The 12,719-nt window shown below is 47.9% G+C and overlaps 1 protein-coding gene across 1 annotated transcript in view; it reads left to right on the forward strand.

Moving 5' to 3' along the window:
* SHB (SH2 domain containing adaptor protein B) overlaps window positions 1–12,719 on the forward strand; it is a 139,782-nt gene that overhangs the window by 84,410 nt on the left and 42,653 nt on the right. Inside the window, exon 3 of the mRNA XM_041761379.1 lies at window positions 5,275–5,490. Within this exon, the coding sequence (XP_041617313.1) occupies window positions 5,275–5,490 (216 nt within the window). The remainder of the gene's footprint in view (window positions 1–5,274; window positions 5,491–12,719) is intronic.

Consider the following 12,719-nt stretch of genomic DNA (forward strand, 5'->3'; position numbering starts at 1 on the left):
TAGGGTCTGAGGCACCTCTCCTTAGATACTCTTAGGGGTGCCATCCCATAGCATTCAAGAGCATCCAGAACCCACTCCCACCTGCCTCTGGCTTCCTCTCCCACCAGGCCCCGTGTACAGCCCTCCTGCTCCACATACACCTTGTGCTTCTGGCCCCTCTGCCTTTGCTTTGGTCCTCCCCCTATCACACATCCACTTGCCCTGCTGAACCATTGTGCTCTGACCTCATGTCCAGATACCTTAAAGCCCTCCCAGGCTCACCCCAACTGAGTGATAGTAGTCACATCTCTTCCCTATTGAGGATCCTGAGCCATTTCTGTACTGGAGGCTCTGGCCATCCCTCACCAAGGGCTTCTTGAAGACCAGGATTGTGTCTCCATCTGGCTCTTGTGTCAGGGATTTGGTAGATGCCTGGCTGGGTGCGATGGGGGGGGGGGGGGGGGTTGCCAGTGCTACTAGAGGAAGCTAAGTGCACATGGCAATGCTCATGATTTCCTTGGCCTCGGTCCCTCAGAGATTTCCTCCTCCTGAAGGGAAGATAAAGAGGTAAAGGAAAGATTTCTTTTTTCTAGTCTTTTTACTAGTGAAAAATATTTACCATGAAGTGTGTTACACAATTTTTCATTTAGATGTATACCCACCTGCTTTCAAAATACAGATTTGAGGTTGTCCATCATTTTAAATAATGTCTATAACGAGGCCATCATAGTAGAAATCAAAGTAGAATCTATACAATATCTAAGACAACACTCTTAGTGAAGTTAAGCATCAAAATTAACTCTGAGCTTCCTGGCAGCCAAAGCAAAGAAAAGGAGGGTGGGAGGGAAGTGGCACAGAGCTGGCGAGCCCCAGAGCAAAGTGTACCTTTATTGCTTGTGGACTTGGGGAACTGTAAACACTCATTAGATTCCACTCAGGAGACTCCTGGTTTGCACCAAGCTCTGTCCTGGGCCCCTTGCTCAGATAATCCCCTGGCCCTCGTCTCTCCACAGCCTCAGCCCTTGGTCAGCACACCTGCCTCGCCCTCCTGGCTCTGTGCCTTTGGTGAGTGAGTGCTCAGGTCTAACATTCTCTGATTCTAGAGAAGTGTTGATTGATTTTTTTTTTTTTTCTCTTTCTCTATATGTAGTTCCACTTGAAAACCTTTCTATTCCAGAGGTCAACAGAAATCTCCACCTTGTCAATTTCATGTTTCTGCTCACTAAGAGGCATGAAATCATAGCCTGCCACCAATATTAAAGGTCATTTTCCATGAATTTGTAGATGGTGATGTCCAGATAATGTGTGACTTAAAACATATGGTCATCAGCCCCCCTATTAGATTAGTCTCTCGACCCTCACAGATCGCAGTCTGGGTAATAAGGAGGGTGGGCCCAGTCATTAGGCAGGAGACAGTGACGTCTGGTGAGCTGGCCCAGTGCAGTGGCCCTTGACTTCCTGGGGCCCCTGGCAATCCTCTCCTGGGAGAGAAGATGCTCTCTAAATGAGCATTTTCTCAGGAAAGGGCAGCTGCTTCCAAAATGCACATAGCTCCTGTAAGCCCAGTCTTGCTTCAAACCATATCTACTTTCATGTTCTCCTGTCTTAATTACATTTTTTCTTTACCGACATCCTAACTCATTATTTAAAACAACTTTCAGAAATAATTATGCAATAATTCCTTCCTCTCTGCACAGTAGCTGGTACCTTCCTCTATCAGGTTGTTGATCCTTTATTTACATGTAGCTGTACTGACAACATTGCTGTCATCAGAGTCTGGGTATTGTGGGCAAAAGTGTGTGATGACAGTGTTCAGCACTTCTTAGCAAGGAGTAGAATTCCCTTTGGGGCCTCATTCACATCGGCCAGGACTTGTTTAGAAAGCCCACATTATGCAGTTTACTCAACACATAAACAATCTTGTATTTTACTTTTTAACTTACCATAATTTTATGCACGCTTTCCCATGTACCTACATAATCTTCAGATTTATCATTTTAATGGCTGCTTAATATTCCATCCAGTTAGTGTGCCATAATTTACTTAACTGTTCCCTATTGTTGCAGCCTTAATGAAAATTTGAATTCACCATGTACTACAGGGGGAAGCTCGTTTTAATGATTACCATTATAACATCCTCTGCCCTAACTGCATGCCATTACTAACCCAGCTTTAGGAAGGCACAGATGCTTTTGGAACAATAAATTCTGTATGAGAGGTGTATGCACAAGTCCCTCTGATTTAATAGCTAATCTGTTCACTGCACATGTTTTCCTTTTATGCCGAATATCCATCTCTTCTACATATTGTGTAATACTAAACTAGATGCATTTGGCATATTGCTCCAGCTACTTTATCACTGCTGTCAGGGACTTCCATAAATTAACGGGAATTTGGGGTAAGGAGTGGTTTCTGGTTGTCAATTGTCATTCATTTACCCCACCCCCCACTCGCTGACTGTCTGCTTACAGCCTGGTTCAGTGAGAGAGCAAGGGCACACTTGATTATTGGTGCCCAGATATGTATCTGTGTGTTCCTTTGTGGTACCCAAGATTCAGTGGCGATTCTCAGGCAAAGTGCTTTCTAAACTGTAGAGTGCATTAATGATTGCTGGTCCTGTTGTAAAGTAGGGTGAAGAGGAAGGTGATCGTCCTGGGTCAGGAGGCTAGACTGCACTCCTTAGAACCCATGAGACTGATGCGGATGACAACAAGCCCACAGAACAGATTAGATGGTTTGGTAGGTTTAGTGACTTCCAGAGTTGTCTATCGTGTCTTACAGTCAGTGTTCACTTTGAAGTGGCCAACTCCTACCTTTTATAGCTCTTCTCTTTTCCTCTTTCCCTAAGAAGGGAAACATTATCCTTAAAACTAATAAATGATCCCAGGTTACTCATGGGACCCAGTAAAGCCATGTTCTGCCAAAGTATGGGACATCTTCTCAGAGGAGACAGGATTTTAGGGGGCCTGAGAACCACATAGTGAGAAGGTTTTTTCCATTTTGTTCCGCTCTCTTTCTAAAAAGAAAAAGTGACTGTTTGCCAAAGAAAGTATCTGCGTGCTGCTTGCACCCCATGGGCTTGCTCGCACTTGCTCTGTGTCCCTTTTCAGCAGTTTGGAAAGCAAGCCAGATGCTGGCTGCCCAGCAGGCAATAGTACCTACCTGCTTAGTTTTGTTCTCATTCATTCTTTTTATGTTTATCAGCTGTTTTTAGTAAAGGATAATGTCTTATGGATGGTAATACAAAATTTTGGTTGTAAATTTATTAACTCTAAAAAGTGAGGCAACATGAGTAAAAATAGAAAATAATAACCCAGGCAGTACTTGAAAACAGCGAAATCGTGAAGTTGGTGTGTGACTTAATGAGGTCTGGGAAACACTACCATAATGTTATTTAACATCAACACTAGCAGCACTGGCACAGAATGAGTTGGCTTCTGTTGTATCAGGGCGTGTGCATGGGGATTTTTGTCATCCCCACGAGCTGGCCCTGGACCGTGAAGCCCAGCCTAAAAACAATGCTCTTGCTCAGAAGGGCTGACGTCATCATGTGTTCTGTCAGTTGCTCTTCAAGGCATAGAAGTTTCCGTGGGCTTCTACCGCGATTTGGAGAATGCCTCAAGAGTCCTTTTCAACAGCTCCCTCTCAACGACCCTCACCTCTTTGGTGTCAAACCTTACTGCTCACCTCCTTGGACCCAGTGCTCCAGCAAAAGTGGACAGTGAATAGGCAAACAATTTTATTCCACCTCAAAAAGAAACAAAATTCTGACACATGCTACAAAAAGCTTATAAACATTATGCTAAGTGAAATAAACCCGTCTTGGATGGACAAGAACTGTATGATCCCTTTAGATGAGGTCTCCAGGGGAGTCATATTATTAGAGACAGAAGCAGAATGGTGCTGCCAGGGGCTGGAGAGGGAGAGATGGGAGGGTCAGCATTTAACAGTTACAAGGTTTAAGTTTGAAAAAGGTCTGAGGATAGGTCATCACAATGGCTGCACAACAATGCGAATGTACTTAATGCCACTGAACTGTATAACTAAAAATGGTTAAAATGACAAAGTTATATGATGTGTAAGTCTTACCACAGTGAAACAGAAAGGCAGTGAACCCATCTATCCCCTCCAGCCACACTGCCTTGGCGCCCACCTCTATCCTGCCACAAGGAATGCTGACCCCTCCTGTTTTCACTTGTCAGAGCATCAATTCACAGGTCATGTCTCTCCCCCTCCCTGATCCCTTACAGCCCCTGCACCTGAGCCCCTTTGCCTCAGAAATTATGGTGATTTAGGTGTATGCTCTACCTCTTCTGGAAGCACTGGGCTTCCTGAGAGCAGCCTCTACAGCAAACCCACCCTTCCACATGTCTCATGCGGGCCCCTTCACACAGAGGGTGTTTAGGAAGGATCAAAGCAGGTAAACTGTCACTGTTTGACTCAGAAGCACCTGATTCTAGCATCCTGGCATCCATCCTCAAGCCACCACTGGCCTGGCCTCTCAGAAATGAGCAGCAGCTGACATGGAGGCCCCCTGTCTGGGGTCTGGTCTAGACAGGCAGTCACCCCTCAGCCCACATAGGGCCAGGCCATGGCATCCTCTCCAGAGGATTAAGAGTCCCCGCCCCCCCCCATTATTCAGAGGTGAAACTGGACATCTGTTCCCATGTCCCTTGGATGTGCTCAGTGTGTCAGAAGACAGGCAGGCTGTGGGGGAGGCAGAAACGCAGGGAAGGGGTTGCTCATGCAGATTCGTAGGAGAGGAAAGAGTGACCCAGGGAGGCTCTTGACTTGTTAGCTGAGGGCAAACACGAGGATCATTTAGCCTAATTTCATTTTTCAGGTAGGGAATGAAAGTCCAGAGGATGGGGAACAGTCCTAGTGGGCAAGATCCTACTCATGTGTAGAGCAAAGGGGTGGGGGCTCTTTCTGTTTCAGGCTGCTGTCAAAGCACACCTGAAACATCATGTACATATCTGGGCCCTGCCCTTGCAGACGATAGTGACTGAGCAGATGGCAGTGGTAGGCCTCTGATGGCAGCGGTAAGCCTCTGGTTCTGTCATTGGGTCCAAGAGCCTGAGATCTTTGTGAGGAAACCTCGCCCTGTGAGAGCAGAGACGCTGCCTTCAGGGTGGGGAGGGACAGTTAAGCACAGACACAGGGGCCCATTCCTGTGCAGTTCTCAGCTCTTTGGCTGGTGACTAAATTCCTGTGAATGTCACCTGACAGATCCCAGGTGAGTAAGTACATGCTGTGCATCCGTTACATCTCTGCTTCCTTCCTTTTTGCCTACAGAATTTCAGAGGCAAGAAAGTGTCCGGTCCCAGCACAAAGGCATCCAATTATATGACACCCCTTATGAACCTGAGGGCCAAAGTGTCGACTCAGACTCAGAGAGCACGGTCAGCCCCCGACTGCGGGAGAGCAAGCTGCCCCAGGACGATGACAGGCCCGCCGATGAGTATGACCAGCCATGGGAGTGGAACCGGGTCACCATCCCAGCTCTGGCAGGTAAGGAGCCAGTGGCCCCACTCGGAGGAGGCCCACCCACCCTCAACACTCACCTTTGGTAAAGGGGGTAAGTGTACCAATCCCTCATGCTCAGGCAAACCGCAGGGCTTCATTTGATGATCCTGTTGGGCGGTTTTCTCTTTTAGTCTAGCTGAGCTATTCAAAGATGATGAGGGTCCTGGAGGGAAGGTAGGCCTGGTCAAGCCAGGTAGAAATCCTAGGCCAAGCCGTTAGGGCCTTGGTTCTGATCCCCCTAGTCTTCCCAGAGGACCTGACTCTCTCTTGGTCCTGTTGGTAATGTTCTAATTCACCGAAGCCAAGATTTCAGAAGGAATTTTCTTACATACCTACAAGAAGACCAACCTGCGAAGTGGCTCCTACTGGGCCTGAGGGAGCCCAGTGCTTCCTCCTAGCTGTAACGGCTGCCAGAGGCCTGCATATACCCAGGGCCACTGTGTTTCCTGTCCCAGCTCCAGCACAAAGCCATTCACGGAGCATAGGCATGGGTGCATCCTGACCTCAAGCTGCCTCTTGCCCTGGCTGAGAATGACTCAGGCGCCTCCCTCCACCTCACTCTGAGACTGGTTCTCCTGAATCTGGATATCTGTCACAGCACTAAAACTCCTCTCCCAGCCTTTTGGAAAGCTGCCTGCCACATGTGTCACAGGTCTTAAGCTTATGCGCACACTCTTTGATTCTAAGCCCAGCCTTTAGGATCCATGCCAGGGTTATGATCTAAAATTCAGAAAAGGCATTGTTTATGATCATGAAAGGTGGAGAACAACCTGCATGTTGAGCAGACAGGGATTGGTTAAAGGGAATACTGTGTACAGCCACTTAACAGGTGATATTGACAAAGAGTTTATAACAACTGAGGGAAATACTTATGTTTAATGTTAAGAGGTGAAAAACCAGATGCAAAAAAAATTTCTTCTGTATCTAAGAGTTTAGGCATATGCAAGGAGACATTGAATGACTCATTTAGTTTTTGCCTCATTGACGGTCCATAAGGGGGAGTTTTTATTTTATTAAGATTTTATTTACTTATTGAGAGAGACCATGCACACAGGGAGAACTGCAGAAGGAGAGGGACTGTTCCTGTCTCCTGGCATGGTTGGAATGGGGCCAGTGCCATCCAAGAGCTTACTCTGCAAACACTAGTTTGATTAAAGGGCTCGTGTGGCCACTCTCCCAGACATCTAGGGCCCGTGGCATGAGATAACACTGCAGACAAGTATGGGGTCTCACACTCTCCTGGACTGATCACCTGCAGGTCACTTAACTGTGGTGTCACCTTTGATGCTTAGTCTGGTCTGGTGCTGTGCTGCTCGGAATGTGATCCCTAGACCAGCAGCATTGCATCACCTAGGAGCTGGTGAGAATTGCAGGGTCTCAGGCCCCACCCCAGACCTATGGAGTCAGAATCTGTTTTAACAAGACCCCCAGTGCAGCCCCGGTGGCACAGCGGTGTAGCGCCACCTGCAGCCCGGGGTATGATCCTGGAGACCGGGGATTAAGTCCTGCATCCGGCTCCCTGCATGGAGCCTGCTTCTCCCTCTGCCTGTGTCTCTGCCTCTCTCTCTCTCTCTCTCTCTCTCTCTCTCTCTGAATAAATAAATAAATAAATCTTTAAAAAAAAAAATAGGGCAGCCCAGGTGGCTCAGCGGTTTAGCACCACCTTCAACCCAGGGCCTGATCCTGGAGACCCCGGATTAAGTCCCGCATCCGGCTCCCTGCATGGAGCCTGCTTCTCCCTCTACCTGTGTCTGTCTCTCTCTCTCTCTGTGTCTCTCATGAATAAATAAATAAAATCTTAAAAAAAAAATAACAAGACCCTCAGGTGATTCAAATGCATGTTAAAGTCAAAAGCACATAACCTATAGAACTTTAACTGTTCAAAAGTCTCTTGGACCAAAAGGCTCACTTCTGCCCAGAGAGGGTTTTGGAACTCCTGTACATTCTTTGCAAAGGATCACAATGTCTCAGTTAGAATCGTCTCCTTGGGGCACCTGAGTGGCTCAGTGGTTGAACATCTGCCTTCAGCTCAGGTTGTGATCCTGGGGTTCTGGGATCGAGTCCCGCATCAAGCTGCCTGCTTCTCCCTTTGCCTGTGTGTCTGCCTCTCTCTCTGTGTCTCTCATGAATAAACCAATAAATATCTAGAAAAAAAAATAGAACTGTCTCCTTATAAGTTTCTGGGCCACAAGAATCCATTCTGGACTTGGCCATATGTCAGTGAGTTGCTATCACAAATGTCATTACAGGTCTACTTCTTTGGCTACCAATAGAAGACAGACTCAGGATCAGATCTCCATCTATGTCTCATCAAGTCACTTGTCTCTGTATGGCCTGCTCCAAGTGTATACTGGCTATCCTCTTCCCAAGAAGCTTTTGGCTTAGTTCTGATTTCTGGGGCAGAGAAGGAAGCTCTTTCCCTCAGGCTGGAGGGATGCTGTAAGCATGAGTCTTTAGTCATAACCAGATGTCTCCCCAGGTCTGTGGAGCCTGTTGGTGTAGTGTTGGTAGATGAGGAACACCCTTCAATATCCTAGCCTAGAGTGAAGATGGAGTGAGGGGTGGATGGGCCACCTTCCAGGTAAGGAGGATGAGTTGAAATGGCTCGATTAGATAGCTCAAGCACTGCCATGGTCCCATTTGTAAACCTAGACATGTGGCTGCCCAGGAATGAAGGACAGTGTTCCCACATGAGTCAACAGTGTTTGCACATGCATGGGTATGTCCATATGCACATGCTTTAGCAAGTCATGAGTGCTGTCAGGAAGCAAGGCAGTGCTTGGCTAGGCCCTGTCCTCCTTATAATACCTGTATAAAATGTCCCGCATGGTTTTTCTAGACTTTCAGGAACTCTCTGATGGACCATGGGAGCCCAGGGTGCAGGATCTGCAGCTGGGGAGTCACTGTATGGGATAAAGTTGGCTGGGCAAAATCATTACCATCTCTTTCCACCACTTGTGTTCTCTGGTTCTGCATTTTTAGCCTGGAAGCTGGGCAGCGTCTTCAAATTTCCAAAGGGTGTGAATTGTGAGGGACCCCTAAAGCCCAAAGCTGGGCCCACCCAAAGGAATCAGAGGGATTTAGGGTCCAGGTGAGTGGTAAGAATCTGATATATACTTGGAAATATATAATGAGCTTCCCCTCACTGGGAATTTGGAAGCAGAAGCTCATTTGAGACAGGATTGCTGATGGAGGCTTTGCCTGGCAGTGAAGGGTTGGCCTGTCACCTCTAGCACTGCTTCCATGTTTCAGCACCCCACCATGCTGATCAGAGACCAGGAGAAGGGACGGCCTCTGAATTATCTCCATGATTCAGTCTATGAAGCAAAAGTGCTTTCTGCCTTTCAAAGCGTTGTCTTATATCGCATTCATGGCATGAGGCATTTCTCAAAGGCATGCTTCTGGCATTCTCGATAGAAAGAGCCCTTCCCAGCTCAGCCATCGACTGAGGCTCTGAGGGCTGCTGCCTCAGAAAGCCTCGATTATCACTACCAAGTTGTCCTGAGAACAGCTATTGCAAGGTGTGAGGTAGTCTTGTCTTCTTGGGAATGAAAATCCTCCCACCTCCTGGAATTCTGTGGCCAGGTAAGTGAGAAATACCACAAGGTATCCAAAAAGCCTTGGGCCTTCATGGCCTACTCTTCCTCCAGGAAGCTGCCTGGTCTCAGCCAGAACCTCCACCTGCCTGGCACTGGAGTCCCTTCCCACACAGCCCCAGGACAGGTGCCTGGTCAGGTTTCTTGCACTGCCAACTATAAGGAACAGGCAGGCTGCAGCCCACCATGCACGGAGAAGTGATATGGCTTCCATCAAGCTGTCAACTCCCTTCACTCCTGGCAGAGACACCTGCCTTCAGGGCTGATGATTTTAGTTCCTGGCCTGCTTTGACTCATCCCCTGGGGGCCTTGACAGCCACAAATTGCAGGGTGGCAAATGGGTCTAGAAGTGGCCCTAAACCCCTAGATGCAGCTCTGGGCCCATACAGGGACTTAGAGGAACTCCCTGCCTGGTGTGGGGCAGGAAGAGCAGCCTGGGGTAATTCCACACTGTCTTGGGGAAGCATAGGTTGGTATGGAGGGTCTCATCGGCCCTGGGCCTTGTTGCAGGGACTGTTACATGGACAAATGGAGCCTGCATAGGACATGGCCACATAGGGAAGAGCAGAGGAGCTGGGAGCATGACCTAGAGAATCAGACATGGGCTCAGGATTAGTGTCTTCACTAATCTGCAAGGAGCCACGGGGAGGACAGAAATCCAACCTGTCATTGAAGCCTCCATTTTCTCACCTGGGAGATGTGTCCACTGCAGAGGGTCCCTGTGAGGTTTAAGGGACACCACATCATGAAAGTGCTGGCCATTTACTGAGCACTTTTTGCCTGCACTCTCACTGAATCCTCACAGCTCTCCTCTGGGAGATGAGTTTCCTCATTTTACTGCTAAAAAGGACTGAGGTCCAAAGAGAAGAGGCCCATAGCTAGTCAGCCACAGAGCCAGGATTTGAACTTGTGGAGTCCAGTTCCAGATCCAAGCCCTAACCCAAGGGGCTGCCTGGGCTCCCTGCTGCCGTCAGAGATGCTGCATAAAATATGGTTAGAGCCCACAGGAAATGCCATGTGCCTTTCATTGCCCTTATACAGATTTCTGCCATGTGTGCAGCTAATAAGATACTTGACTTGGGTTTCCCCACCTAGAATGGTTCCAGCAGAGGATCCAGTAGGAGTCCCAAGTTCTGGAAGTTCGTACCTACATGGGGGTGGAGGTTGACCAGAGCCATCCCACTCCCCCTTGTCTAGCTGGGGAAACAAGGCCCTGAGAGGAGAGAACTGCCATAGACCTCGTAGCAGAGCTGATCAGGCCACACACAGGATAGATCAACATTGCCTTCTAATCCAATGAGTAGAGTTACCAGCCATATCTTTAATGATTTATAATTGCCTCTGAGAAGCAAATGATCCGAGTGCTTGCTCAGGGAGCTGGGTGGCAGGGAGTGTGTGAAGGGCACCCTTGAAATCTTTTAAAGGAACAAAATCATTTCACTTTTTTCATTTTCCACTCACTGAAGATTCGTCTCCATTGAATCCACTTATCAGGTGATGCCCTGGGTTTAGCTAGTGACAGGTCTGCCTCCCAGCAAAGATAGAAGACTGACATACGACTCAGTGCTGAACATAGTTACTTCAGGTACTTTGTCGGCCTTCCCCATTAGCTCCTCCATGAGTTGCTCTGCCCTCAAAAGCTCAGGGCAGTGTTTTGCGTGTCGGGAGTCAATGGGGCAGTAGAAGGAGTCAGGCAATCCTAAGTTCACATGCCAACTCCACCACTCACCAGCTGTGAGACCTCAGACTTACTGTTCAGTTTCCCTGAACCTTAGCTTTCCCATCCATAAAGTGGGAATACTCAAAACCCTTGTCAAACGGGATCTCTAATGCTCAAGAGAAAAGATCTGAAAGATCTGGATGAAAAGATTTTTGCATGCTGTAAAGGGTCACACTTGAAAGAATGGTTGTTGGTATTCAGGGGAGGTTTAATTGTATTAAATAAAATTTAATTTAATATTAAAATGTACTCCATGAAGAGGTACTTGGAAGGCACAGAGGCCTCACTTACAGAGCTCATTCCTAATTAGGCCTGGCCCTGAGAAGCATGGATAGTGTGGAAAGCAGTACTTACATAGGAAATCCTTGTCTGCATTCCAGCAGTAGTTTTAACAGTGAGCCACCCAGTCCTTCCATTCTTTATTCAGTTCTTCCCAAGGATTGGGCCATTGATTCCTGGGTGTGAGATCCCCACTGCTTTTTCTCCCCTCTGTCCCCTCCCCATTCTAGCCATGACACACTTGTGAACTGGTTGGCTTGGCCAGAGCAAGTAGGGGAATCACCAAGAGGAAGCATTAAACAGATTGTTGGGTCCTCAGAGTTCCTCATGTGCATGTGGTAGGTTTCAGGGATGAGGCGTGAGAATTTGCATTTTTAACAGGGTCCCAAGAACTGCTGATGCTGCTGATCTGAGCACTTCACTTTGAGAACCTCCAATGTACCTTGTACATATTATGTGTTAGGTGTTGGGGTCAGGGGGTAGTTAGGGGATGTCACAACTCAGTTCAGTACTAGCAATACCACCTCTTCCAGAAAGGCCTTCCTGGACATGTGCAGTCCCTTCCTCACCCTCATCCCAGGTTGGGCTGGGACCTCTCTGTGCTCCTACCTCACCCTGTATAGGAGGTATGTCAGTTTATTCTGAACAGCCAGATACACACTTATAGGGCAGGTGCTAATGCTATGTCGATCACCCCTTACCCAGGGACTTTCTTAAGTCTTGACACCTTCCTGGCCTCATCAAGTAGGCCGAAAGGGCAGAGAGAGGGCAAGTAAGGTCCTAGGTACGTCTATTTCGTAAACAATTGTGAGTCATCTCCAAACCAGCTCAATTGGCTAATTTAAAATAATCCTATTAAGGTAAGGGGGAAATGGAGGAAGGATAGGAAATCAACATTTAGTGAGCACCACTTATGAAGCCCTGCAAGGTGGGTGTGATTTCATTGTCACTGCACAGATGACAGTACTCAGGCTCTCAGAGGATGAGCAGCTTGCCCATAGTCACACAGCTAATGAACCCAGGTCAGTCTGACTGCAGACTTTACTCCTTCCACTGCTGCGTTGACATCTCAAGTGTGGAAGGTACATGCCATAACATTGCCTTTACTTTGTGTTGGTGCCATGTGCCTTTGGTCACTATTGAGGCAGAAGCAGTTGTGCCCACTCTGTGCTGACCTTGTGACTTTTCACTGTCAAACACAAATGCTCTGGAGCTGGGAACGCTGATGTTCTGTGCATAAGACACTTCCCCTGGGCTTGCTGTTCCCACCAAGCCCTGTGACTGACTTATCCTCAGTACTCAGAACAAATAGGCTCAGCCTCTGCAGAAGGTTCCTCAGGGAGTCTTAGACCTGCCACCATCACCTGGCACACCCGGACCCATGCCACCTCCTCCTCACTATTGGCCCCCACGGGGCTCCTGTGATGCTCTCTGCCCCTTAGAGAGCTTCCCAGAATGCCTTGGGTCTGCAAGGAAATTAACAATTTTGTTTGTATGGGGAGCTTTTCGCTATGTAATGAGTAACAGTTGTAATTAATGTTTAACACATACGAACAGCAGGTCTGCAGAGAAAAGGGAGGTTTAAATGACTATGAAGAGAACCAGGATCACTTCCTGTG

Source organism: Vulpes lagopus, chromosome 7, assembly GCF_018345385.1.
Source record: "Vulpes lagopus strain Blue_001 chromosome 7, ASM1834538v1, whole genome shotgun sequence".
NCBI classification, from domain to species: domain Eukaryota; kingdom Metazoa; phylum Chordata; class Mammalia; order Carnivora; family Canidae; genus Vulpes; species Vulpes lagopus.